This window comes from Setaria italica, chromosome I (assembly GCF_000263155.2).
Source record: "Setaria italica strain Yugu1 chromosome I, Setaria_italica_v2.0, whole genome shotgun sequence".
Lineage (NCBI taxonomy): Eukaryota > Viridiplantae > Streptophyta > Magnoliopsida > Poales > Poaceae > Setaria > Setaria italica.
The window spans coordinates 24,891,973-24,915,153 of NC_028450.1; the positions used below are offsets into that span (position 1 = coordinate 24,891,973).

Here is a 23,181-nt window from a genome sequence, read left to right on the forward strand (position 1 = left end):
AGGTGGGCTGGCGCGGCAAGCGCCATGCCAACTCAGCACCGCTCTAGCCCGGCCTCCCCCGCCGCGTCAGGGTGGCAACCACTACCGCACTAGTGCATGTGGTGAGGTAGAGGCTTCCTGCCACACCACGGGCACTGGCGCAGCCAAAAGGGTCACCCCGTGCAAATTAAGTTGGGGACGGGTTTTTTTAAAAAAATAATTTTAAAAAAGGTTAAAACTAAAAAAAATTACTTCTTGACTCTATGATCTGTAGATTCTGCTCAGATTCTATGAAGTACGTTGGGACGACTTTAATTCATGTCTCAGTATCGCAATATTTTGAACCATTTTTCACTAAAAAGCCTAGTGCTAACTAAAGGTCTATCTATGGCCTGTACATCATAATTGGAATGTATAGTGGTAAAAGTATGCACAAATGCTTTGTAAATAGCCACTACTAGAATATCATCCTTATAGATATGCTTTATTTCATCTCTATAGCAATATAGGCACATTTTCATAAAGTGTGTTAGAAGCGTTCTCGCATGGACCGTGTTGTAGAGATGAATTTTTAAAACGTATCTATGAAAGGAAGAGATGTTTCATAGACATGTTAGATCCATGTGTATGTTAGGAAACGCGGTATGCTACTCGCTAGCACACAAAAATATAACCGCGTAAACAGGATCACTTGTGAGTAGATGATCATAGATTATATCTTCGCTTGTCGCGCGTCATAGTGGAAGTCTTGATGAAGCACGAGTAGTCGATCCGATTGACGTCGAGGAAGTAGTCGTACGATCTGATGAAGTGCGCAACCTAGTGACACCTCTACAACAGTCCAGACGTACAGGATGAGATGACGAACTGAAGTGTGTTAGCACTCGACGGCACATACTCGGAGATCCCCATGATCAACCTTTGATCCGGGAGGGAAGACTGCAGGTGCGTGTGACGGTGGCGCACTAGAAGGCATGTGGCAGCGGCGGCGCACTAGGAAGCGTGCGGCAAGAGCCTTGTGGAAGCTGGAGCCTAGCGTGAGGCTGGTTTATTAGCCCCCTCGGGTTAATCAAGTTGTGGCCGGTGATTAGCAATATATATAATGCTTGCTAATTGGGCCAGCACTTGCTAATTGGGCTAGACCCTCTTGGGCATCTCCAACAGTCTCCCACTTGCACAAGAGTTAATTATACGAGTATCCATGTGTTCCAATCCCTTAAGTGTGTGACCCCGTATGTTCATGCAACCAACGGACATGACTCGGAAACCATTTTTGATCAATAGTTAGCATTGGCCTCTAGCAAGGCGTACTGACTCCCGAAGGTTCACGAAGATCATATCTTGCATAACCTGTAACACTCGCCAATATTATATCCTTCTGCCACATGACACCTAACCAAGTATAAGGCGAGTGAAGTGCTACCCTTATTCTTAGCCATTTCTCGCTTAGTGAAGAACTTTTCTGATCGACTAACCTTTAGTCCAGGCATGGCCATGCACTTTCAGTTCATCACATCGAGAGGGCCCAAAGGAGTGTCTCCCTGAAATGGGAGGGGCAGATTCCTTCTTGACTCGGTACACCCTGCGACTTGCTTCAACCACATCTGAAAGTTGCTTTTATAACTACCCAGTTACGGAATAGCATTTAGCAACCCCAAAATACGATGCTCCACAATCCGGGACTCTGCACCGATCTTTGGTCTGAGGATGTAATATGCGTGTCGTTAGAAGACTCACTGACAGTAGTGTATTCGCGGTGTCTCGTAGTGGATCTATCTGGCACCATGTTCCTAACACGTGCCTACATTGTTGGCGCAATATCCCATATTGCCATGACCTATGAAACAAGATCATCCACCCAACACATGTGCCAACTTATCTCTACGTCACAATCCTGCATGATGGATGAAAGCTGGGGATCACTTTTAGTAAAATGTCAATATTGTATCATGAAGTTTCACTAACGAATCACATATAATGACAAAGTCATGGAACATATCACTGAAAAATGCGGATTACAAATGTTGACATGATGTCATCATCTTATGACTACCTTTATGGAATACATCATCATAAGCCTCCCACTAATGCTAGTCAGTTATGCCAGCATCTCATGCCCATTGACTTCATATGCATCTCATGCTTTGCTTGTGGGAGTGGCTTAGTCAACGGATCTGCAATGTTTAGGTCGGTGTGCACCTTCCATATCTTCACATCTCCTCGATCGATGATTTCTCGAATCAGGTGATATCGCCGTAGTATATGTTTGGACTTCTGGTGCGACTTAGGCTCTTTGCCTGTGCGATAGCACCACTATTGTCACAATAGAGGTCTATCGGACTAGAGCAACTAGGGACCACACCCAACTTAGAAATAAATTTTTTGATCCATACAGCTTCCTTTGCAGCTTCCAAAGCTGCAATATACTCGGCTTCTATTGTCAAATCTGCAACTATCTCTTGCTTGGAACTTTTCTAGCTCACTGCTCCACCATTGAGGCAGAAAACATATCCCGATTGAGATTTGCTATCATCCCGGTCAGTTTGGAAGCTAGCATCGGTGTAACCATTTACAACGAGCTCCTCTGAACCTCCATAGACTAGAAACATATCCTTAGTTCTTCGGAAGTACTTAAGGATATTTTTTTCTGCAACCCAGTGACCATCACCCGGGTTGGATTGGTACCTACTCGTAACACTTAGAGCATACAAAATGTCTAGGTGCGTGCACAACATGGCATACATGATCGAGCCAATAGCCGAAGCGTATGGTACCCGACTCATCCTTTCTTGTTCATCAGGCGACAACGCACACTGAGTCTTGCTCAAGGTTACACCATGTGACATAGGTATGAATCCTTTCTTGGAATCATTCATGTTGAACCTATTCAACACCTTGTCAAGGTATATGCTCTGGCTTAATCCAATTAAGCATTTAGACCTATCTCTATAGATCTTTATGCCCAGTATGTAGGTTGCTTCTCCAAGGTCCTTCATAGAGAAACTCTTTCTCAATGAGGTCTTGACATCCTCCATAAGCGGAATGTCATTCCCAATTAATAGTATGTCATCCACATACAAGATTAGAAACACGAGTATGCTCCCACTAGATTTATTGTAAACACATGCCTCTTCTTATTCTTAGAGATGCCAAACGATTTGACTACCTCATCAAAACGAAGATTCCAGCTCCGGGATGCTTGCTTTAGCCCGTATATAGACTTCCTAAGTCTACACACTTTTCTAGCATTTTGCTGGTCGACAAAACCTTCAGGCTGTGTCATATACACATCCTCATTTAGGTTTCCATTAAGGAAAGTTGTTTTGACGTCCATTTGCCAAATCTCATAGTCATAATATGTGGTAATTGCTAGAAGGATCCGAATAGACTTCAGCATGGCGACGGGCAAAAATGTCTCGTCATAGTCAACACCTTGAATTTGACGAAAACCTTTGGCTACCAGTCATGCCATATAGATGTGAACCTTTCCATCAGCGTCTATCTTTTTCTTGAAAATCCATTTATCAATGGCTCTCACACCATCAGGTGGATCAACCAAGTTCCAAACCTGATTCTCTCTCATGGACTCCATCTCGGATCGCATGGCATCAAGCCATCTCTCAAACTCCGGTCCCATCAATGCTTTTGTGTATATTTTAGGCTCCTCATTGTCCTACAATAGGCTGTCATGCTGCCCTGTAATTAGTAGCGTGCACTTATTAGGTGCGCGACATGCCCGTATTGATCTTCATGGTTCAGGTTCATCATGTTGGTCAGCGACCATCGCTGATTCATCATGTTACACCTCATCAATGGGAATTGAAACATTTTCTGGTGTTTCTTGAACTTCTTCAAATTGCACCGTGCTTCCACTAATTTCTTTTGAGAGAAACTCTTTCTCAAGGAAGATAGCATTTCGAGCAACAAACACTTTGTTCTCTTGACGGTTATAAAAATAGTATCCTTTGGTTTCCCTAGGATACCCCACAAAGATACATTTATCAGATCTGGGCTTGAGTTTAGTGGGCGTCAAACACTTCACATAGGTTTTGCAACCCCAAATCTTCAAGAATGACAAACTGGGACGCTTCCCAATCCATATCTCATATGGCGTCTTCTCCACAGATTTAGAGGGTACACGGTTTAGTGTGAACGCATCTAGTGCATAGCCCCAAAAATACAATGGAAGATCAGCTTGACTCATCATATACCTCACCATGTCCAACAAGGTTCGGTTCCTCCCCTCGGACACACCGTTCCGCTGCGGTGTTCCTGGCGGAGTCAGTTGTGGAACAATTCTGCAACTCTTCAGATGATTGCTAAACTCATGGCTCAAATATTCTCCACCACGATCCGATCGTAGGAATTATATTGTCTTGCCTGTATGATTTTGTACTTCATTTTGGAATCCTTTGAACTTTTCAAAGGATTCTGCCTTATTCCTCATCAAATAAATATAGCCATATCTACTGAAGTCATCAGTAAAGGTAATAAAGTACTGAAAATCACCTCTTGTGACCGAGTTCATTGGACCACATGCATCTATATGTACTAGGCCTAATAACTTGCTTGCTCTCTCACTTTGTCCAACAAAGGGAGTTTTAGTCATTTTTCCAAGTAGGCACGACTCAGCATGTCTCAATTGATTCAAAATCAAAAGGATCAAGAAGACCATCTTTATGGAGCCTCTCTATGCGTTTCTCGCCCATATGGCCTAAACGATAATGCCACAAGTAAGTAGGATTTGAGTTATCTACGCGAGTTCTCTTAGTACTTATGCTATTAATTTCTGCATCTTCTAGATCAAGAATGTAAAGCCCATTCACAATGGGACATCTCCTATAGTACATGCCATTCATAAAAATGGAATAACACTTGTTCTTTATTATGAATTCATAATCATCATCCTCTAAACATGAGGAGGAAATAATGTTCTTATTCAATGCAGGAACAAAATAACAATTATTGAGTTCTAGCACTAATCCAAAAGGCAATGACAATGGATAAGTGCCGACGGCCAATGCAGCAACCTTTGTTCCATTCCCGACGTGCAAATCCACTTCGTCTCTCGCAAAGCGTCTAATTATTTTCAGCCCCTGCAACGATTTGTAAGTGTGAATCATTGCACCAGTATCAAATACCCATGCATTATTAGAACGTGTAGCAAGATTAATTTCAATAACATTAATACCTTGAGCGGAGGTCGCACCTCCTTTCTTCCTTTTATCTTCCAAGTACTTCTTGCAATTCCTCGACCAATGCCCCTTAGCACCACAGTGAAAGCAAGCATCGTCAGGGAAGGCACCAGCTTTCTTTTATTTTTCTTTGGCCTTGGACGCCTGCCCGAAAGTCCCACTTTCGGCAGGTTTCTTAGCCTTCGCTGAGCGCTTACGCTTCTTAATCTTCTGGACTGTCATCACATGACCAGGAGTCTTCCTAAGACTCGCATCTACCATCTTAAGCATCCCATGCAACTCAGTCAACGATTTCTTCAAACCATTCATGTGATAGTTTAGGATTAACGGTTCAAAGCTAGCAGGCAGGGACTGCAGTATCACATCGGTGGCAAGATCGTCATTTAGGGGAAAACTCAGTCTCTGCAAGCTCTCAATGTACCCAATCATCTTAATCACATGAGGGCTGACTAGAGCACCTTCAGCAAGCTTGCAACCAAATAGGACTTTTGAGGTATTAAACCTGTCAACCCTTGCCTGGTTTTCAAACATGCCATGTAACCCCACGATCATATCGTACAGGATAGTGCTCTCAAATTGCTTCTGCAGCTCAGACTTCATGCAAGCAAGCATCAGGCACTGCACATCCACTGCATCATCAGTACGCTTCACATAAGCACGATATGCACTAGTGGTGTGCGCGACATTCTTAGGCTCTTCTGGGTAAGGCGTATCGAGAACGTACTCTTTTTTCTCTTGCCTGAGAACAATTCTCAGGTTCCAATTCCAATCAACAAAGTTTGTTCCATTTAGCTTTTCTCTATCTAGGATCGATTGCAAATTGAAGTTTGATGCACTCGACATTTTCTACAACAATAAGATATGCAACGGTTAGCACTTCTTTTATTAACACTTTTAATGAAAGAATTCCTGCTATGTTGTGCGAATGTCTCCCGGTGTTGCATAGCAGGACGAGATCCAACGTTCACTGTGATACTAGTGAGCTTTGGCATCACCGCTAGCATCATAGTGAACAAGGTAGGCAACACTTGCCAATCGCATCCAATGCGACTTTCGTTTGTTGGGTTACATCATATGTCTCAGCTCCCAACACTTATGCCCCAAAGCTCAAGTCCAACTTGATAGCTCTGTCAAGCAAACCAACACTATGCCGTGGTGTCCGACACCACCCAATGGATCAAGGTAGAAGATGACACCCTGCTTTGACAAACCCATCACCTACTAACAAGACCCCAATTGTGCAGCTGTTAGAAGGGTATAAAATCTTAATTTTTCATGAGGGATTTATCATGCTCATCACAGGCAGTGCACAATAATAATAATCCTAAATAATTAAATTATTGTGATAGTATGGCCTTTCTTCGTCCAACGAAAATCAGCACATGTCAACAACCATCAATCCGCACACCTACGTCCAGACGTCGCATCTTGGGCGCCTTCTCCAAGGTACGATGATCGCCAAGTCGCTTCGCTCATGTCGATGAATTATATAATCTAATTCAACTAATACACGCTAGTAGCTAAACTAAAATTATAAATTACATCACAGGAGTGGCACGCGGGCCGAAAATGAACAGCCTCAACCCGGTTGTAATAATTTGTGACACGCAGGCCACACGAATTTATTACACATAGATCATCACATGATTTTGAGGCCATACCATCACATCATTCTCTGCCAAAACGAGTAGGCGTTTCTACAAATGATGCAACATGTCCCCTCCCTTTTTTTAAACACGATCTGGTCCCGTCAGCCGATAACGGGTAGAACAGATTTTTCGCATGCTGCCAGCAAGCTAACAGACATGCCGTTCTAGCCGACATAGCCGTTCACACCGCGTATCGACTGCTTTGCTACACGAACTCACAACCTCGTGGTCAGCCGCGTGATGCTTGCGCACCGTCGTAAAGATGACCAGTTAGCCACTCACATAATGAGGAAGCAAGAACGGAGTAATACAGTCCAATTCGCGCGTAACGCTATTTGCCAAAACGATCTGATCTACAACCAACCATGCAAAAAAATTTTAATCTAGATCAAAAACAACACAAGCACAGCTCTGGTACCACTGTTAGGAAACGCGGCATGCTACTCGCTAGCACACAAAATATAACTGCGATAAACAGGATCACTTGCGAGTAGATGATCATAGATTATACCGTGGCTTGTCGCGCGTCGCAGCGGAAGTCTTGATGTAGCGCGAGTAGTCGATCCGATCGACGTCGAGGAAGTAGTCATATGATCTGACGAAGTACGCAACCTAGCGACAGCTCTACGGCAGTCCACACGTACAGGATGGGATGACGAACTGAAGCGTGCTAGCACTCCACAGCACGTACTCGGAGATCCCCGCGATCAACCTTTGATCCGGGAGGGAAGACTGCAGGTGCATGCGGCGGCGGCGACGCACCAAGAGGCGTGCGGCAGGAGCCTTGCGGCAGCTGGAGCCTAGCGTGCGGCTGGTTTATTAGCCCCCTCGGGTTAATCAAGTTGTGGTCGGTGATTAGCAATATATATATAATGCTCGCCACTAATTGGGCCAAGCCCTCTTGGACATCTCCAACAATCTACATTATACAACTTTGTAAACACACATATATATATAAAATGTGTCTATTTGTTTAGTACACACATTAATACAACTTTATAAACACATATATAAAATGTATCTATTTGTTTAGTACACCGTACAGTAACACCTCATTGTGTATTAACAACATAGAGATAATCTCGTAGATACATTTATACTGCATGTCTATTAATATAGTCGCGTATCATAACAACGTTTTGTTGCGTATTAAGTAGTATAGACACGATTTAATAGATACAATTGTATTACACGTTTTACAAGCTGGACAATGTGACAGGTGACATGGTAAAAGTATGCACAAATGCTTTGTAAATAGTGTTACTATTATAGCGTAGCTAGGGGTGTTTCTAGTAGTGGGCTGATTTGTACCGTTGTTTTAGCCTGTCCGGGCTCTCCATGGCGTGCATTTAATCTAAGGTAGGCTATCAAGTGGAGCTGTGGAGGTCAACCACGTGCATTACATTGGATCTAAATGGAATAGATCTGAAGTGGGGTAGAAGAAGTTCCCTCATCCCTCTTGGGTTAACTTAATTATGCCTATAAAACAGATCTAGCCACGTTAAAATTTTGATAAGAGAGAGGTGAGAGAATTCTCACCCCACTTGGGCGTCTTGGATTATAGATCAAATGTACGAAATTAAGGTCGTGCATGTGTTCACTAGTGCACTCTTATGTATCCAGTAGGATTGTTCCATCCCAAATTACTATACGTCTAAGTTTTACTGGATGCATGTATACCAAGCTCGATCCTGAGGTCGAGCAGTGCGGCCGATCTGGGCCACCAAAACGCAGGGCCCTTCCCCATGTATATACAGAATAGGTATAGTGGTATTAGCAGCAGGCTGTACGTAGCTGTAAACTTTCATTTGGGCACCTCAGGCCTCAGCCCCTTCCCCCGATCCGATTTCCTCGCGACTCTGACCTCCGACGCTGACGGCCACGTACTCAACCGAGAGGAGACTGCGCTATAGGGCAGAGGCCGAGAAACGGCATCACATACTGATATGCTTGCCCCTCCGCCATTGATCTTCAAATTAAAATTCTAAATCTGTATGCCTCTACATATGATGCATAATTTGCCCTCTGTGCAATCTCCAGAGTTCAGACTTGAATCGATCGTCCATCAGGGGCATTTGGGCAGGGCATTACTTAAGGGCAAACAACATAAACCTGATTGAACCATGGCCCATCATTATCGACAACTGCAGTAAGACCAGAAGCATTGTAACTTGGTAATTTACTAAATTTGTTGACTCAATTCAGTATGGCAGTGCCTTTAGTAAATAAATTACTAACAGTCCTGTTAAAAATTTCAGCGCCCTTATGCCATCTAGAAGGCATGCATCTAGAAGGCATGCATCAGGCATTGAGAAGAAATTGTTGCATCGGATCGATATTGATGTCATCATTAGTGTTTCCGCATGTAGGAATGTTAGAAGAAACTTTTAAGATAAAATATGAATAAATTGCTTGATATGAATGTTGTTTTTGACATATTTTAACTTTTTTACTATTACTACTACTATTATACAGGGCCCTCCTTTTAGTTTTGCCCCGAGCCACTAAAATCTCAGAGCCGGGTCTGATCTAGACATAATTATATGTGTATATATATATATGTATATGCGCATATCAAAAGATGTGTATTTAGAAAAGTTAAAAGGAAGGTGACTATGAGTTGAAGGGGCTGCTTTAACATTCAAGTAGTATTTTTTCTGAGACAACACGTATCATTTTTCTTTAGACAACACCTATCATGATTACGCCCAATTGGCTCGTTCCATGACGTTAGCTTGGGCCAGGATGAATAGCACAGGACGGATGATCCACGCCGCGCCCATCGTCGAGCGAGCGATGCGACTTGCATTTGCGTAGCGACCGGCAGAAGACGAGTACGTTGTACTAGAATTTTAGTAGAATAATAATATAATTTTTGTTAATCTGCTTTGAAGCACGAAAGGTATCAGTCAGACAATTTTCTCTTTGTTCTCCAGTTACCTATCGACGTACTAAAATCACAAGTCACGTACGTATAAAGGTATTTATTTCTGGTACGTTAGATAATAGTGATATGGTTGTATATTCTTACTTCAGTGCAAGTACAATGATGTTGCAACAGTCGCTGCATTGATACAATAATCTTGAAACAGCTTCACATGGAAAATCTATGATAGAAATATTTGTCTGCATATAACAATAAAATTTGTATAATAACACTAGAGAATTCAGTTTATCAAACCGTTGCCTCGTGAAACACCGACCACTTTCTTTCACATCCCTCTCTCCACATCATCCCCACATCATCAAAAAATCATACTTGTGTGTTCATTATATTAACGAGATAACCATAAGCATCATACAATAGCGATCCATTGGCAGTCTTTCGGGAATCGGGAGCAAACCAGAGTAAGAATATCAGCCCTCGTAGCGCAAGAAAACATTACACACAAACACAAGCTATTCAGGGGCGTTAACAGCAAACAGTGGCGCCATTCATTATTATTTTATCAAGTTACATGGCTCTTTCTCTGAGTGCCTTCAGCTCAGTGGTTACCGATGTTTCAAAGGCGTCGCCTAGGCGACCAGGCAGGCAGACCCAGCTCGCCTTGAGGAATAGATCCGCCTTATCGCCTACACAATAGGGCATACACAGGTTGCCTTAGGTCGCCTTTGAAACACTGGTGGTTACCCTTGGCATGGAGCAAGACTCAGTATGTAGGTACAACGCGAGCACACCCCTTACGGAGGAGGTGGGCAGGCGGCAGAAGAGAGACAAACATGAGGGGGGAAACAAATGCCACTCGGTGTTACAGACGTAGTACAGGTTATGCACTATACATACATTCCTTTGATCTACTATGGAAACAGCCAAACTGTTCGTTTCCAATGTGTCTACTCCTTCAGTATCGACGGCCGCCGCCGGTTGACAAGAGCACTCTAGCTGGTTTCTTGCCTTTCTTCCCAACCCCATTTGGTTTCTGCATCTCCAAGTTGTCAGCCGCTGCAGCAGCTCTACTGGAAGATATGATGCTGGCGAACGATAATGCGGGTGGTGCTGATGGTCCTGCATAAACAGAATATATCGGATATGTCAAAGACTTAATTGGAACTTACGTTATGGTATTCTGAGCAGTGTTCAAGCTCTGAACAGGCACGGTATTGCTTACCTTGGTCTCTCGCGCTTTCATTTTTACCACTTGCATCCCCAGTTTCAACTCTTAGGGGAGGCGAGTCTTGGGCTGATGCAAAACCCAGGCGTGTCACGTCAGAGAAAAGCTTTCTTTCACTGGCTGGAGGACTCGTTGATGGCCCAGCATTGTTACCTAGAGCTTCAGTGTAAAGAGAAGTCAAAATCAGTGCCAACAGGAAACGTATTGGGATGCGTGTTAAAGCAGACAGGGAAATGGGACAACGACCACATGCAACCAGAAAACTGTGATCAAGGATATGAACTACCAGCAGGGAACTTCCATCAAAAGAATTCTGGAGCTAAGGAAGCAGTAATGTAAACATTGCAGGCATAGTGCCGCTGCCATTCCAGTTGCAAAATTACCTTCAAAGTCATCTAGAGAGAACATGACATCGTTGTGACTTTGTGAGAAATTTGTAAACTCAAACCGCATAGCTGATGCCTGCACAGCGGCAGCAACTTCAGCTTTCACTCTTTCACTTTCTTCCTACAAAAACACAAAGGGGGAGTGTGAAAAGGAGCCAAAACAGGCCACATAGACAAGCGACATGGAAAGCAAACCATGAAACCTAATGGCCCTTGTACAGAATGCTGGCGTAACTTTACAGAAATGGCTGGGTTCAAATTAACCAATTAGGTCTGCAATTTGTTGGTTACAAGCAATGTGAATTAAAGTGAGTAGTGAGTTATTATCCCTGACGATTCTGCACGCTCATCCTTGCTAGACATATACTTGGTTTCATGTGTTTCTTTGAAAATAGACAAGCTGCCAAACCAGTTCAAAGGGGCTTCACCAATTCCCAGCTGGGATATACTTCCCATAGGATCCAGTCCTGCAGTTGCCAGGTTACTTTTGGGAAAGAACCAACAAACAGTAAGATAAAAACCAAGCAATACAGGATCAGTACAAGAATTGCATCTGGGCACTATACAACATCATTCTTAAGCAATGAGGAAACCAAGATCCAACGCGAAATTTGCCAACTAACTTTCAATACTTAACGAATTCAGGGCTTAATCTAGTGCTGGCAAATCCAAGAACAGAAGGGCTTGATTGTTACATAGCACAGCTAAATCGAAGTGGCATTCTTTTTTAGCAATCATCAATTTTCTGGATCCAGTTTTCCAAATCCTGGCCGGCTTACTTCTAAACAGTTTCCCCATGCATTTGCTATCCTGGCTTATATTGATGACCCATATTTCAAACCCCAAGAAATTTGAGTTTGGAATTTTGGTAAACAAAATCTGTAATCATCTGCTTTCCACCAGATAACTGCTAACAACCTGGCGGTTTTGACCCCCAGTTTCTACTAACCTAATGCACATGATGGTTCTGAATGGTTCAACAAAATAATGTGCAATGCAGCCAGCAACCTCAGTACCTTCTTGGCAGTTCGTTTTCTTTGTTTCTCACGCTTCTTGATTTCATCCAAGAATGGAGCCAATGAGCTAGGAGATACTATATCACTCAGGTCGATTTCACAGAACTGCATAATGTGTAAAATGTGAGACATGGTCCAAGAGCAGAACTTGATTTTCACAGCAAAATGATTTGGATGTACTCCATCCCAAATTATACATCGTTTTGGCTTTTCTAGGTACATAGCTTTTGCTATGCACCTAGATAACTATGTATCTAGAAAAGCCAAAACAACCTATAATCTGGATCGGAGGGAGTACCTGTTAATTAGAACAGCTAATAATTACCTGGAATGTTGTTGTTAATGAGAAGTGGCTCAAAAACCGGTAGCGCTTCCTTATAGCCTCAGACTGTGTTACAGTTTCTAGCTCCAAAATTTTTCCAGTTATTCTGTGTACAAGTTAGCTAAATCAGTATCATTAACATGATTCAAGCATCAATCAGAAACCACACTAGTATTACAGTGTCCAAGGTATTGGCATTGTTGTAGCATTTCAAACTATGTTCTGATTCAAAGAACTTTTATGGGGCCGCAACAGGAAAATCCTAGTAAAACTAGATTCCACACGTGCATCACAGAAATTGGCCCTAAAAGTTACTTGGCAGCCAAGTACAAGGCTACAGCAAAATTAACTGGAATCAGGGATGGTGGACTCAGATATTTAATAATTGGCTTAAGACGACTAATATCATACATTCAGTTTAATGATTCACATGCCTCTTGTCAGAATCCTAAGTACAAAAAATCTTTGATTGGACCAAAGATCGCGAACAATGAGTTATGCAAGCGTCAAACCCTCCCACTAACAATTTAACTGTCACAGGTAAAATGTAGGAATTACTGTGTTCTTGGACATTTAGGTAAATTGCAGTGCTGTCCCACTAAGTGCATTCTATGTTAAATATGTTGAGGTCCTTACTACTTAATTAGAATGCAAGTTACACTATCATACTAGAGTTGCCCTTGTATGTAAATAAGGGATGCTAGAGCTCAAACTTTCTGGGAATAATCAAAGATCACATTACCTAGGTGGGAGCATATCAGAACCTCCAAAATGGTTTAGAAGACATCTCATGTTTAGTGGATGAAGAATTAGGTGTTGGCCATCCGACACCTGCAACAAGATTTAAAACCATCACGAACTCTGAATATGTCAAGCTTCAAGCCTTCAACTTGGAAAATCATCAGCGCTAAGAGACCAGAAATCTCAGACCTGGTAAAATGTGTATGAGTCATGTTCATTTGAATCAGTGGTGGTGGTGCATTTCTCATTCATCTTGGATATTGTTCCTTTATCGAAGCTTTTATTTGACTCAGGAGACATGGAGAGTGCTGAAATACCACTGACCATATCTCTATCTGAAACAGGGGAAATCTTATTCCCATTGTTCTGGTGAGAAGTATTCACATCAAAGGAGTTTCTAGACTTGTAACTAGATCCAGGAGAGAAACTATCTTTTAATGGAGGGCTACAACCATAACTTCTGTACTCAGTCCAATATTTCATCCTTTCTTCCAGTTGTTCCAAAGCAGCAGAAACATATGGAAGTTTCTCCAAGTCATCAACAAAGCCCAAGTCAGCCATATGCAACCAATTACTAAGATCTGATTTTGCCTCTCGAACAGATAACTCAACATCAGATGTCAAAATAAATTTTGAGAAAACATTACATGGATCTTCATCTGCTGAAGAACATTCACTGGAGGTGCTTTTAATAGAAGGAGTGAGTGAATTTCTTGACCGGCTCAGAAGTGTAAACGAAGCAACATCACCAGCACGGAAATGCTGAACTTGAGTAATATGTATGGTATACAACTCCTTTGTTGATACCATCATGAAACACAGAGGACACTTCTTCCAACATTCACCTTTATAATCCTCTTTGCCCATTGTTAGGTAACGTAAAATGCATGGAAAGCAGTATATATGTCCACATGATGTGATCTGTGGGCACAACGGGCTCTCCAAGCAAATAGGGCATTGTACCTCAGAAGGGCTATAGTATCTTACACAGATAATATCTTCCCACTGAAGCATCTTATCAGGATCCATTGATTCAATCTGGTAATTCCCAGTATCCAACACAACGAATTTATAGTTTGCTTGTAGGAACAGGTCCTTGTTGTAAGGTTTGATCTTTCTTTGTCTTCTGGGAGGATATGTTCTAGGGCCTCTGGGCTGTGGCCGAGAAATAGGATCATACTGGAAGTTCAGTAGATGATTAGCATTCACGGCCTGACTCTTCCTAGCAGCCATCTGAGTCCCATTACCCTGAAGTCCAGTAGAACCTGAAGCCAAGTGGTCAGTCTGAAGAGATCCCATCATTCCGGTTCTCTCAGGATATGCCCTAACTGAGCTGACATTGTCTGTAGGGAAACCCAAATTCCCCTGTTCAGAAGAGTGGCATTCTGAAATATTGCCGGTCTCTTGAGTACATGTATCATTCTCTTCCCCAGAGATTCTGAATCCAACTACCTGAAAGTTAATGCATTTTATCGATAAGTTAAGAGCAGAAACTGGAGTATTTAAAGCAATATACAAAGAAAAGAAGATGAAAATGGCACTAAGCTCCACAAGCACTTCACCTTTTCGGGAGCATTAATAGATTCTCTGCTAGCTGGAACCACTGAGTCTGCAAAATATGAATTGTGTTATAGAGGTTACTCTGAAAACAGGAGAGCTTAAAATTAGCAAGGAATCAACAATGAGAACATAACAAGTTATGCATACAACTTGTCTGATAAGCAGACAATGAAAATGATGATTTAACATTTTAACAACACCAAGTTGTGAACTTGGAATAACAGAAAGCATAATGACATGTCCAGGAACCACAACAGCATGCATAGAACTTGAAAGAAAATTAACAAGCAAATTGAAGCCAAGTATCTTCATTGTCATAAGAATATTCACTTCCACTATCAGTACTACTCTAGGCGTTGTCCATATGAAACAAACTGTTCAAAATTCAAAACGGTAATGTTGTTACTCTGACGTCCGGCGGAAGTAAAAATATCGGACGCTACGGCTGCCTTTACTTCGAGCGAAGCAATAGCTGCTTCTTCCCTCATTCTTATGCACTCGCTTCTCAGCTTCATGTCCTCCGCCTCCAGTTTCCATTAATAGCACCGCCCGCTCCACCTTCTCCTCGAGCTCCCCTCATCTCAGCAGCCACACATACGGCACGCCGCTGCCGGCACCTCGCCAGTGCGCACCCATTATTCCATCCTCGCCGCACGCGGCCGTGTTGCTGGGCCCTCCTCATGCCTCAGCTACACACTGCCGGATTCGACCAAGCTCGCGCCGACGTTCCCGCTCGTCGAGCTCCACGCTGTCCTCGACGAACAGTCGGGCAATTTCTCATGCTGGAGCCCTGCAAGGCGAGTGTCGACGATGCGGGAGGTGGAACCTGACAAGTAGCAGCATGGCCCGCTGAGCAGCTTCAGAGTTGAGATGGGTGCTGCGCAACAAGACATAACCGAAGGAACAAGACGGTGGCAGCAGCCTCATCTGGTCTGTGGAGACATAATGTTGCAATCAATACGTTTTTTGTGTTGCGCTACATCATTTTTCATGCCGCGATAGGTGATTTTCGATGTTGCAGAAAAACTAATCAAGATGTGGTTATAGCTGTTTTCTGATGTTGCAACAAGGGATGCTTTTGTTCTATTAGTATTTTCTCGATGGTGCACAAGGTGTTCTAAGAAGTTTCAAATGTATGCATCTTGCAACATTGTTGGCTTTTGATGTTTCATCTATTGATTCTTTATGTTGCGGTGTTTTGTTTGTAGTGTTTCATTTATATGTGTTTAAACTCAACCAGTCCTGCATGATTTGCATGAAAATGTTGCATGAAACAAGCACTAATGTTGCGGTGGGAATTTTCCTCTCGAAATATATAGATCTATTTTGTTTATCTGTCTCGATGTTGCAAAAATAGATTTTCGATGTTGCAAGTGTTTTGTTTTGGTGTTGCAACAGAGCGTCCGATGGAAAACTTCCCATCGGACGTCTGGGCACTAACAGCGCCGAATTCAAAATGCTAACACTAAAGCTTCAGTTGTATATTCTTTCGCTAGCACTAAATCAACAGTAGGGTTAAACCGTATGAATTATAAGCATTTCTGGTCAAATCATAAAGCATACAATATGAATTTCTAACTTGAATGAATCAGGTGAACATGAATTTGGCCAATGATGTGCTGATCTGCAAAATATGGTCGGACTTAGATATCTACATGATCTGTACATTAGGTAGACAATCTTATTGTTACTTGTTAGTGCAATGTATTGAATCACTGTCATACATAGAGTAAGGTTCAACGATCTTGAGCATATTCATGAACATCAAATATCATGGAGAAACAATGGTTAAGTTTCCATCATAAATCATACCTGCTAGTATATTTTCTGCTGGATAAGAACGAGTTCCAATGAAGAATACTAACACCTGGGTGCCTGAATCTACCCTATCCTTCAACACAATAAACAGCAACCCAGCAATGTTTTGCATCCAAATTCCATCAAAGCATCAAGCAACTCTGTTACTGTCAAGTTTGGCCAAGCTAAGCCCAAGAACATTTAAGCACTAAAAGTTCAGCTCCAGGCTATCAAACCATTCTCAGATCAGCACAAAACCTAGAATTCATGGTCATTCACATGAACTAAGCCACTGGGAATCTCAATCCCTAATACAAAGTAAACTTGCTAGGGAGCAAAAATTCCCCCCAAGCTTCAGCTTAGACAACGCATGGGCGGCACCAGTCAATCAACGGCACGTCATCAAACGAAACCCCCAGTAGCTGGTAGCTCCCAAACTAACCAACAGAACCTAGATCCAACCTCACCGGGCAATCCATCTACGGGCGCAGGGGAACGAGAAGGCGAGGTGAGCTGCGCCGGAAGGAAAAACTCACTGGAGCTCGCGCCACTGCCTCCGGGACCGGGCGCCCCCGCGGCGACGGGCGGCGAGACGGTTGCCGGAGGGGAGCGGCGGCCGTGGCGGCGTCGTTCGCTGCCATGCTGCGGGGTAGGGGTAGGATTGGGCGCGCGCGGGTAATAGGATCCTCCGGTGCGTTCGCGTGGGGAGATGGACATGAACCCGCGCGGGAGCTCGTGGGGTAGGTGAGCGGCGGCTCGGTCGGTCGGCGGCGACGGGGAGGGCGGTGGCGCGGACGGGGACACGGTGGCGTGGGATTAATACGGCCAAAGCGTGGTAGGCTCACCGTGGGGGTTGGGCGCGTGGCAGGCAAGGCCGCGCTCACGTGGACCGAGACACGTGGGGGGAGACCAGGGGCGGTTAGGACAGTGGGCCCATATGTCCGTGAGGTGGCGTTGAATAATTCTGTAGACTGGGTCCATGCATTTGGGGGTAGATGTGAGGATACGAGGACAGGAGTAGGATATGCGGTTGGGTCGGGGGATCGGAAACTCTGTGATAGGGCCGCGTGGTTTTGCACGTAACGATGACGTGTGGGCCGGACCGGAGGCCTGAGCCTTCATTGGCAATGAAAGGCCGAATGGATGAGGCCCATTAGATATAGATTTGCTTGCTCTTGGGGTATTGACTGACATCCCTACATCAGTGTTTTCTAACTTCAAAGAATCGAGTCCAAACCTTTCTTTTACCCAAACCGATATGACTGGTGTAAAAGCCGTTTGAGTTCTTTTTTCCTGAGGGACACCAGTTTTTTCAAATTTAAGATTAAAATTGAGATTCGTTTTACTCACATGGTTCAAAAATGCAAAGACGTTTAAGATTGTTATTAAGTAATGAATTAGCAAATCTTAACTATGACCAAATTTGTAGAAAGATGCACCAGCAACTAAAACATCAAATTAGTATAATTAAATCTATCATAAAATATACCTTAATAGTATATTTATTTGTATTGTAAATGCTAATATATTTTTTGTAAAACTCCGTTAAAACTAGAGAGGTTTGGCTTATAACAAGACTTTACATTTTTAATATATTGTCTTATGTTTTTATTTAACAACCTCAACAATTTGCATATACTGTCGCAGCAGTTCAGGGGGCTGTTCGCTTCAGCTTATAAGCCGGCTGAAAAGCTGAAACGGCTGATTTGTTGTGAGAGGAAAATACTGTTTGGTGGCTGATAAGCCGGTTGAATAAGCTGAAGCGAACAGGACGCAGATGTATTACCTGAGCAAATCAGATGTAGGAATTCCTTTACAAGATGTCAGATGTAGGAATTCCTCTACAAGATGAGAAAATAGGATACAGAATTCGCTCTAGAACTAGAAGATGAGCTCCTGAAGCTGAAAATTTTGCCCAGATGAACTATATGACTTGGTAAGCAACAGGATTAGCATCTCTCGTGAGTCTTGACCACCAGTGCTGACAAGGTCGCTAGCTTCACGATACTACTTGCAAACTATGGGCAGAACTCATACACAACTAGAATTTGTTCTGGAGAACACATCAGATGCACACATGCACAGCCATCACCAAAGCTCCACTATACACAATTGCATTGCTGAGAATAATTACTTCCAAGAATTCACCGCTGATACACAACTGAATTCTGCTAGTCCAGATCATTCGAATGCTATAAACCTCATCTCCCTATATAACACAGCCCCCAATACAGGTTTCTGACATAATTTTCAGAACCGGCCCAAAAAGAATCGAATGCCAATAGCCTATACCAATCTGTACATTCACTTACAAATGTCATCCTTTTTTTTGGTAATTATTTCTGTCCAAATATACACCTAGGTGATTGACTGACTATAGCTTATCGGCGATCCTGCCAAGGGCATCGGCGAGCCTGCCGAGCACAAGAACTAGGCTGTTAGCTTGGTCTTTCCTCTGCTCCCTGTCGAGCTCACAATTCTGGTTCTGCACCTCCAGCTGTGCCGCCACCATCCGGCTGTTGCGGTCTAGGATCTGGATCAGCTTACTCTGCAGGTCTGTTGCACCTTCTCCAGCTTCTTCGTCAGTCCGCGGCCTCTTCTGCCCACCCTGCTGAGCCGGTGCATCCCTCTCAGTGCTTTGCTCAGGCTGTTTGTCTTTCGATGTGCCTGCTTGAGAGAAGCCATTATATCTCTTGATGTCTTTTAGCTTTTCTAACTCATGCTTAGTTGCTTACAGATAATAAATACAATGAGCATGTCTGGTTAAAAATTTAAGAAGTTTACATCCCAGTTAGTATCTTTAAACTAAAGTACAGTGTCCGAAAGTGAAATCAATATAGTTTCTCAGTCATACATGTTCAGTTGCCATTTGACATTTCAGAGGTGCGCTCAACAGGCAAGAAAAAGCATATGAGAATAAAAAATTATATAATAATTCACCATTAGCTAATATGACACCTAGGAATGTAACATTGACAATTTCCATTCACATCATTTCAAAATTTGTAAACAGTGACAGGCCAACACAATCATCCCAGTTTGTCAAAAAAGAAGAAAAAAAAGATCCAGAAAAGCAAATCTACACATGTGTCTGCCACACCATTTCTGATCTGTGCACTTCCACGATTATATACATAGATGTATGCTATGTTAAAAATTAAAATATGTAACCTGCAAAAATTATTGAGTAAAAATATGTTTATATGTGCACTATTATAACAAACAAGAGCCTAATCTGCTTTACTTTTAGAGAGTACACATACCACGTTTGTTTATATTTTTACCATCATTGCACGTACATAAACTTTCTGAGAATATTTTGAAATGTAAAATGTGTGTGCCTATGACTTTCAGTTCTTTCCTATTTACATCTCGGCGCTTAGTGCTCACTCTTTTCTAACTTCATTGTGCAAGCTTTTTACCCATTTTAAGGAAGTGCTCCATAGGTTCTCTGTCAGTAGCTTGCCACTAACAGCAAACTTTCTCCACATGAGCCAAAAATGAAAGAATCTAGTTGAAGTGTCAAAGTAAGTACGTACACATAAAGGTGAGCATTAAGTGTTGATGCAATAAAGTAACTAGAACCCGCCTAATGAAAATATCAAGATCAAAATATAACAATGTTAGACTCTTCAACAGTCTATGACAAAACTTAAAGCCAATGATCTGACATAAACTATACCAAAATTGAGCTATTTCTTCATACTAATCAATTACCAAAAAACTAAAACTGATCATTTTGAATATTCGAATTTGGAAATGTAGACATCAAAGAGAAAGGAACTGATAACCGTGTTCCAGAAATGCCAATACAGAAAAGTTTGATAGACATGGTAACCACCAAAGCCTGCCATTTGCGGTTGCTTCCACTTTTGTATAAGCTGTCACTCTAGCAAGGCCAGTTTCGTATACGCTGGCACTCTAGCACTTTCGTATAGTTTGGTTTCAGCAAACCCACGGCCATATAGCAAAGTGAGTTCATAATGTCTGTAACAATGGTTCGATGATGATAAATTCGAAACTTAAAGTGCAAAGTGATTTTCAGTAATGGAAAAGTGTGCATCTGCTGCATGCAGTAGTTATAGTAATTGCTAAATCACAACATTCAGCACTAATGTAATACTCGACTATTCTTAATATGCACACACTAGGGACTAGGCTCATGAACCCAATGGAACAGTAGAGTTTCTTCAGAAATGCTAAAAATCTGGAATTGAAAGTGAAAAATAAGGGAATATAAAGGAAACTCGAGAACACTAAACGAAGTAAAAGTCCAAGTACCTTGCTCAGCGCTCTGTTGTTGCCTTGATGCATCCGGCTTCTCTGAAACGGAGGACAAAAGAAATTAATCAAGACAAATCAATGGACCCACTAATGAAATCGACAAGACAAGTCACAAGTATGCCTAACGAACACAATCAGAATTAAGAGATGAACCAGAGAAAATTGCCAAGCTGCAATCGCAATTTCACCGTACCAAAATGATTATCAAACTGAAACATCCAAAGCAGCGCAGCTGCTGAATTATTCCAGCACCAAGAACTGAAATTTTGCACCACGTCGAAGCACCAAAACAAAGAACACAGATAAATTTCATAACCATACAATTAGTACAAAATAGTCCGTCCAAATCAAGAGCACGAAGCTCTTGCGTTTACAAGTTAGGATCAGTAAACATCAACACTTCAACTTTAGCAAGGACATGAACCAGAAAGCCTCACACCTTTTACCTCCAACAAACAGCGGCAAAACAAATTCGCAATTAAAAAGTTCTGCTTTGAAGCACCAGGAAGCATCATGAACTCGAATTCATCAAGGAGTCAAACGCTGCAAGCATCGGGAGGCAGTAAATCGGCGAAGAACGCAACTTTATCAAGGAAAAGAACGCAATTTTAGCACTAAGAGTCAACGAGCAGCTCACCGGACACCGGTACAGCGATCACCGGCGGTGGCGGAGGAGGAGGAGCGGCCGCCGGTGCCTCCTCTTCTTCATCCTCCTCGTCCTCCGAGAACAGCGCCTCCTCCGTGGCTGGGCGGCCACTGTCAAACACGGCCTCCGCCGGCCCCGCCTCTTTCTCCTCCTCGACGCGCGCCACCGCCACCGCCTCCTCCTCCTCCGCGGCATTCCCGGCGGACCGGCCGGCGAGGATCGCCCGTCCCCGTCCCTCGAGTATGTCGTACACCTCGCGGTCGAAGAACCCCGGGAGCCGGCGCTCCCTGCGCGCGTCGTTGCGCATGGCCCAGAACGACGGCTCGCGCGAGGCCGCCGCGGCGCGCTCCCACTCCTTGATCTTCTTGTAGTCGCCGGCGAGGTTGCTCCAGCGCTTCCGGCACTGCACGGGGCCCCGCTCCACTCCGTGCCGCCGGCAGTACTCGGCCACCGCGGCCCACTTGGGCTCCAGCGCCGCCGCCGCGGCCTCCCCGCTGGACGCCGAAGCCGCGGCAGCAGCCGCTGCCGCCGCCACGCGGCCCCTCCCGCCGCGCCCGCCGCGGCCCTCCACCATGCGCTTGCCCTCGATGAGCACCAGTATCTCCTGCCGCGTCCACCGCGGCAGCCTCGGCGCGCGCCCCGACGGGGTGACCGTGGCCGCCGCCGGCGCCGCGGCGCCGGCGGGGTCGCCGGCGTTGGACATGGCCGGGGCTGGGGAGGAGGGGCCTTTTGTGGCGGAAGTTGACGTGACGGCGTGAGGCGGGTGGTGTAACGGAGGGTTAACGACGGCAGGAGAGAGAAGGGAGGAGAGGGAGGGAAGGGACGCGTGGGGTGGGGAAGAGAAAGCAAGGAGCGCGAGGGGAGAGAGAAAGGTGTAGGAGGGAGGGGGAGAGGGTTGTGTCTTACTTAAGCAAGGGATTAGGGAGAAAATGGAGTTTAATTAGGCACTCACTCATGTGAGCTGTGACATACCCAATTCCAAATAATCCCTGGTCTTTTCCCGCGTCACATCCTTTCTAGCAATTTCACAAAACCAGAAACACCAACAATTTCAACAATTCTTTTCAAAGAACAATTTCAACAAATTTAGTTATTATAGGTTTTTTAGAACTAGTTATTTTAGAATAGGGTAAACCATAGTTGTTCTCCTCTACCTAAATGCACATACAGCATTTATCTTATTCATATTATAGTGATAATGTTATGACGGTCGAAAATCCCCAAAAATAAGTCCCACATGATATATTGATGTGTGAATGTTCTTAAAGGCTTGAAACATGTTGTTCGCCACGAGGTACGAGTGGCATGCTGTCAAACTAGACATTGGTAAACATGCATGATGACGGGATTGAATCGAAAAGGGCTAAATAAAAATCAAATCCTACATGATGTCAGAGCTTCAAGCAGAGATTTAATCATGTGCTATCAACAAATTGCTTTATAATTTTAGTCTACTTAAGCCCCTGCCTATTTTTCTCATATATACACATAACT

The 23,181-nt window shown here is 43.5% G+C and overlaps 2 protein-coding genes across 3 annotated transcripts; both read right to left on the reverse strand.

The window, feature by feature from the left end:
• Positions 1 to 10,225: 10,225 nt before the first annotated feature.
• LOC101755446 (RING finger protein 10) lies at positions 10,226 to 17,558 on the reverse strand. 2 transcript variants are annotated; one of them, XM_004952528.3, is made up of 9 exons: positions 17,294 to 17,558; positions 14,963 to 15,009; positions 13,590 to 14,852; positions 13,402 to 13,490; positions 12,663 to 12,765; positions 12,338 to 12,442; positions 11,319 to 11,442; positions 10,933 to 11,094; positions 10,226 to 10,829 (listed from the first exon to the last, which is right to left on the reverse strand). In XM_004952528.3, the coding sequence occupies exons 1-9, from the start codon at positions 17,472 to 17,474 to the stop codon at positions 10,666 to 10,668; spliced, it is 2,238 nt and encodes a 745-aa protein (XP_004952585.1). In that variant the 5' UTR covers positions 17,475 to 17,558; the 3' UTR covers positions 10,226 to 10,665. The 2 variants fall into 2 exon arrangements, with proteins under 2 accessions (XP_004952585.1, XP_022681757.1); XM_022826022.1 differs by lacking the exon at positions 17,294 to 17,558 and adding an exon at positions 15,367 to 17,200.
• Positions 17,559 to 18,845: 1,287 nt separating this feature from the next.
• LOC101755860 (trihelix transcription factor ASR3) lies at positions 18,846 to 22,546 on the reverse strand. The gene is made up of 3 exons (XM_004952529.3): positions 21,679 to 22,546; positions 21,039 to 21,080; positions 18,846 to 19,424 (listed from the first exon to the last, which is right to left on the reverse strand). The coding sequence occupies exons 1-3, from the start codon at positions 22,388 to 22,390 to the stop codon at positions 19,132 to 19,134; spliced, it is 1,047 nt and encodes a 348-aa protein (XP_004952586.1). The 5' UTR covers positions 22,391 to 22,546; the 3' UTR covers positions 18,846 to 19,131.
• Between the last annotated feature and the right edge of the window lie 635 nt (positions 22,547 to 23,181).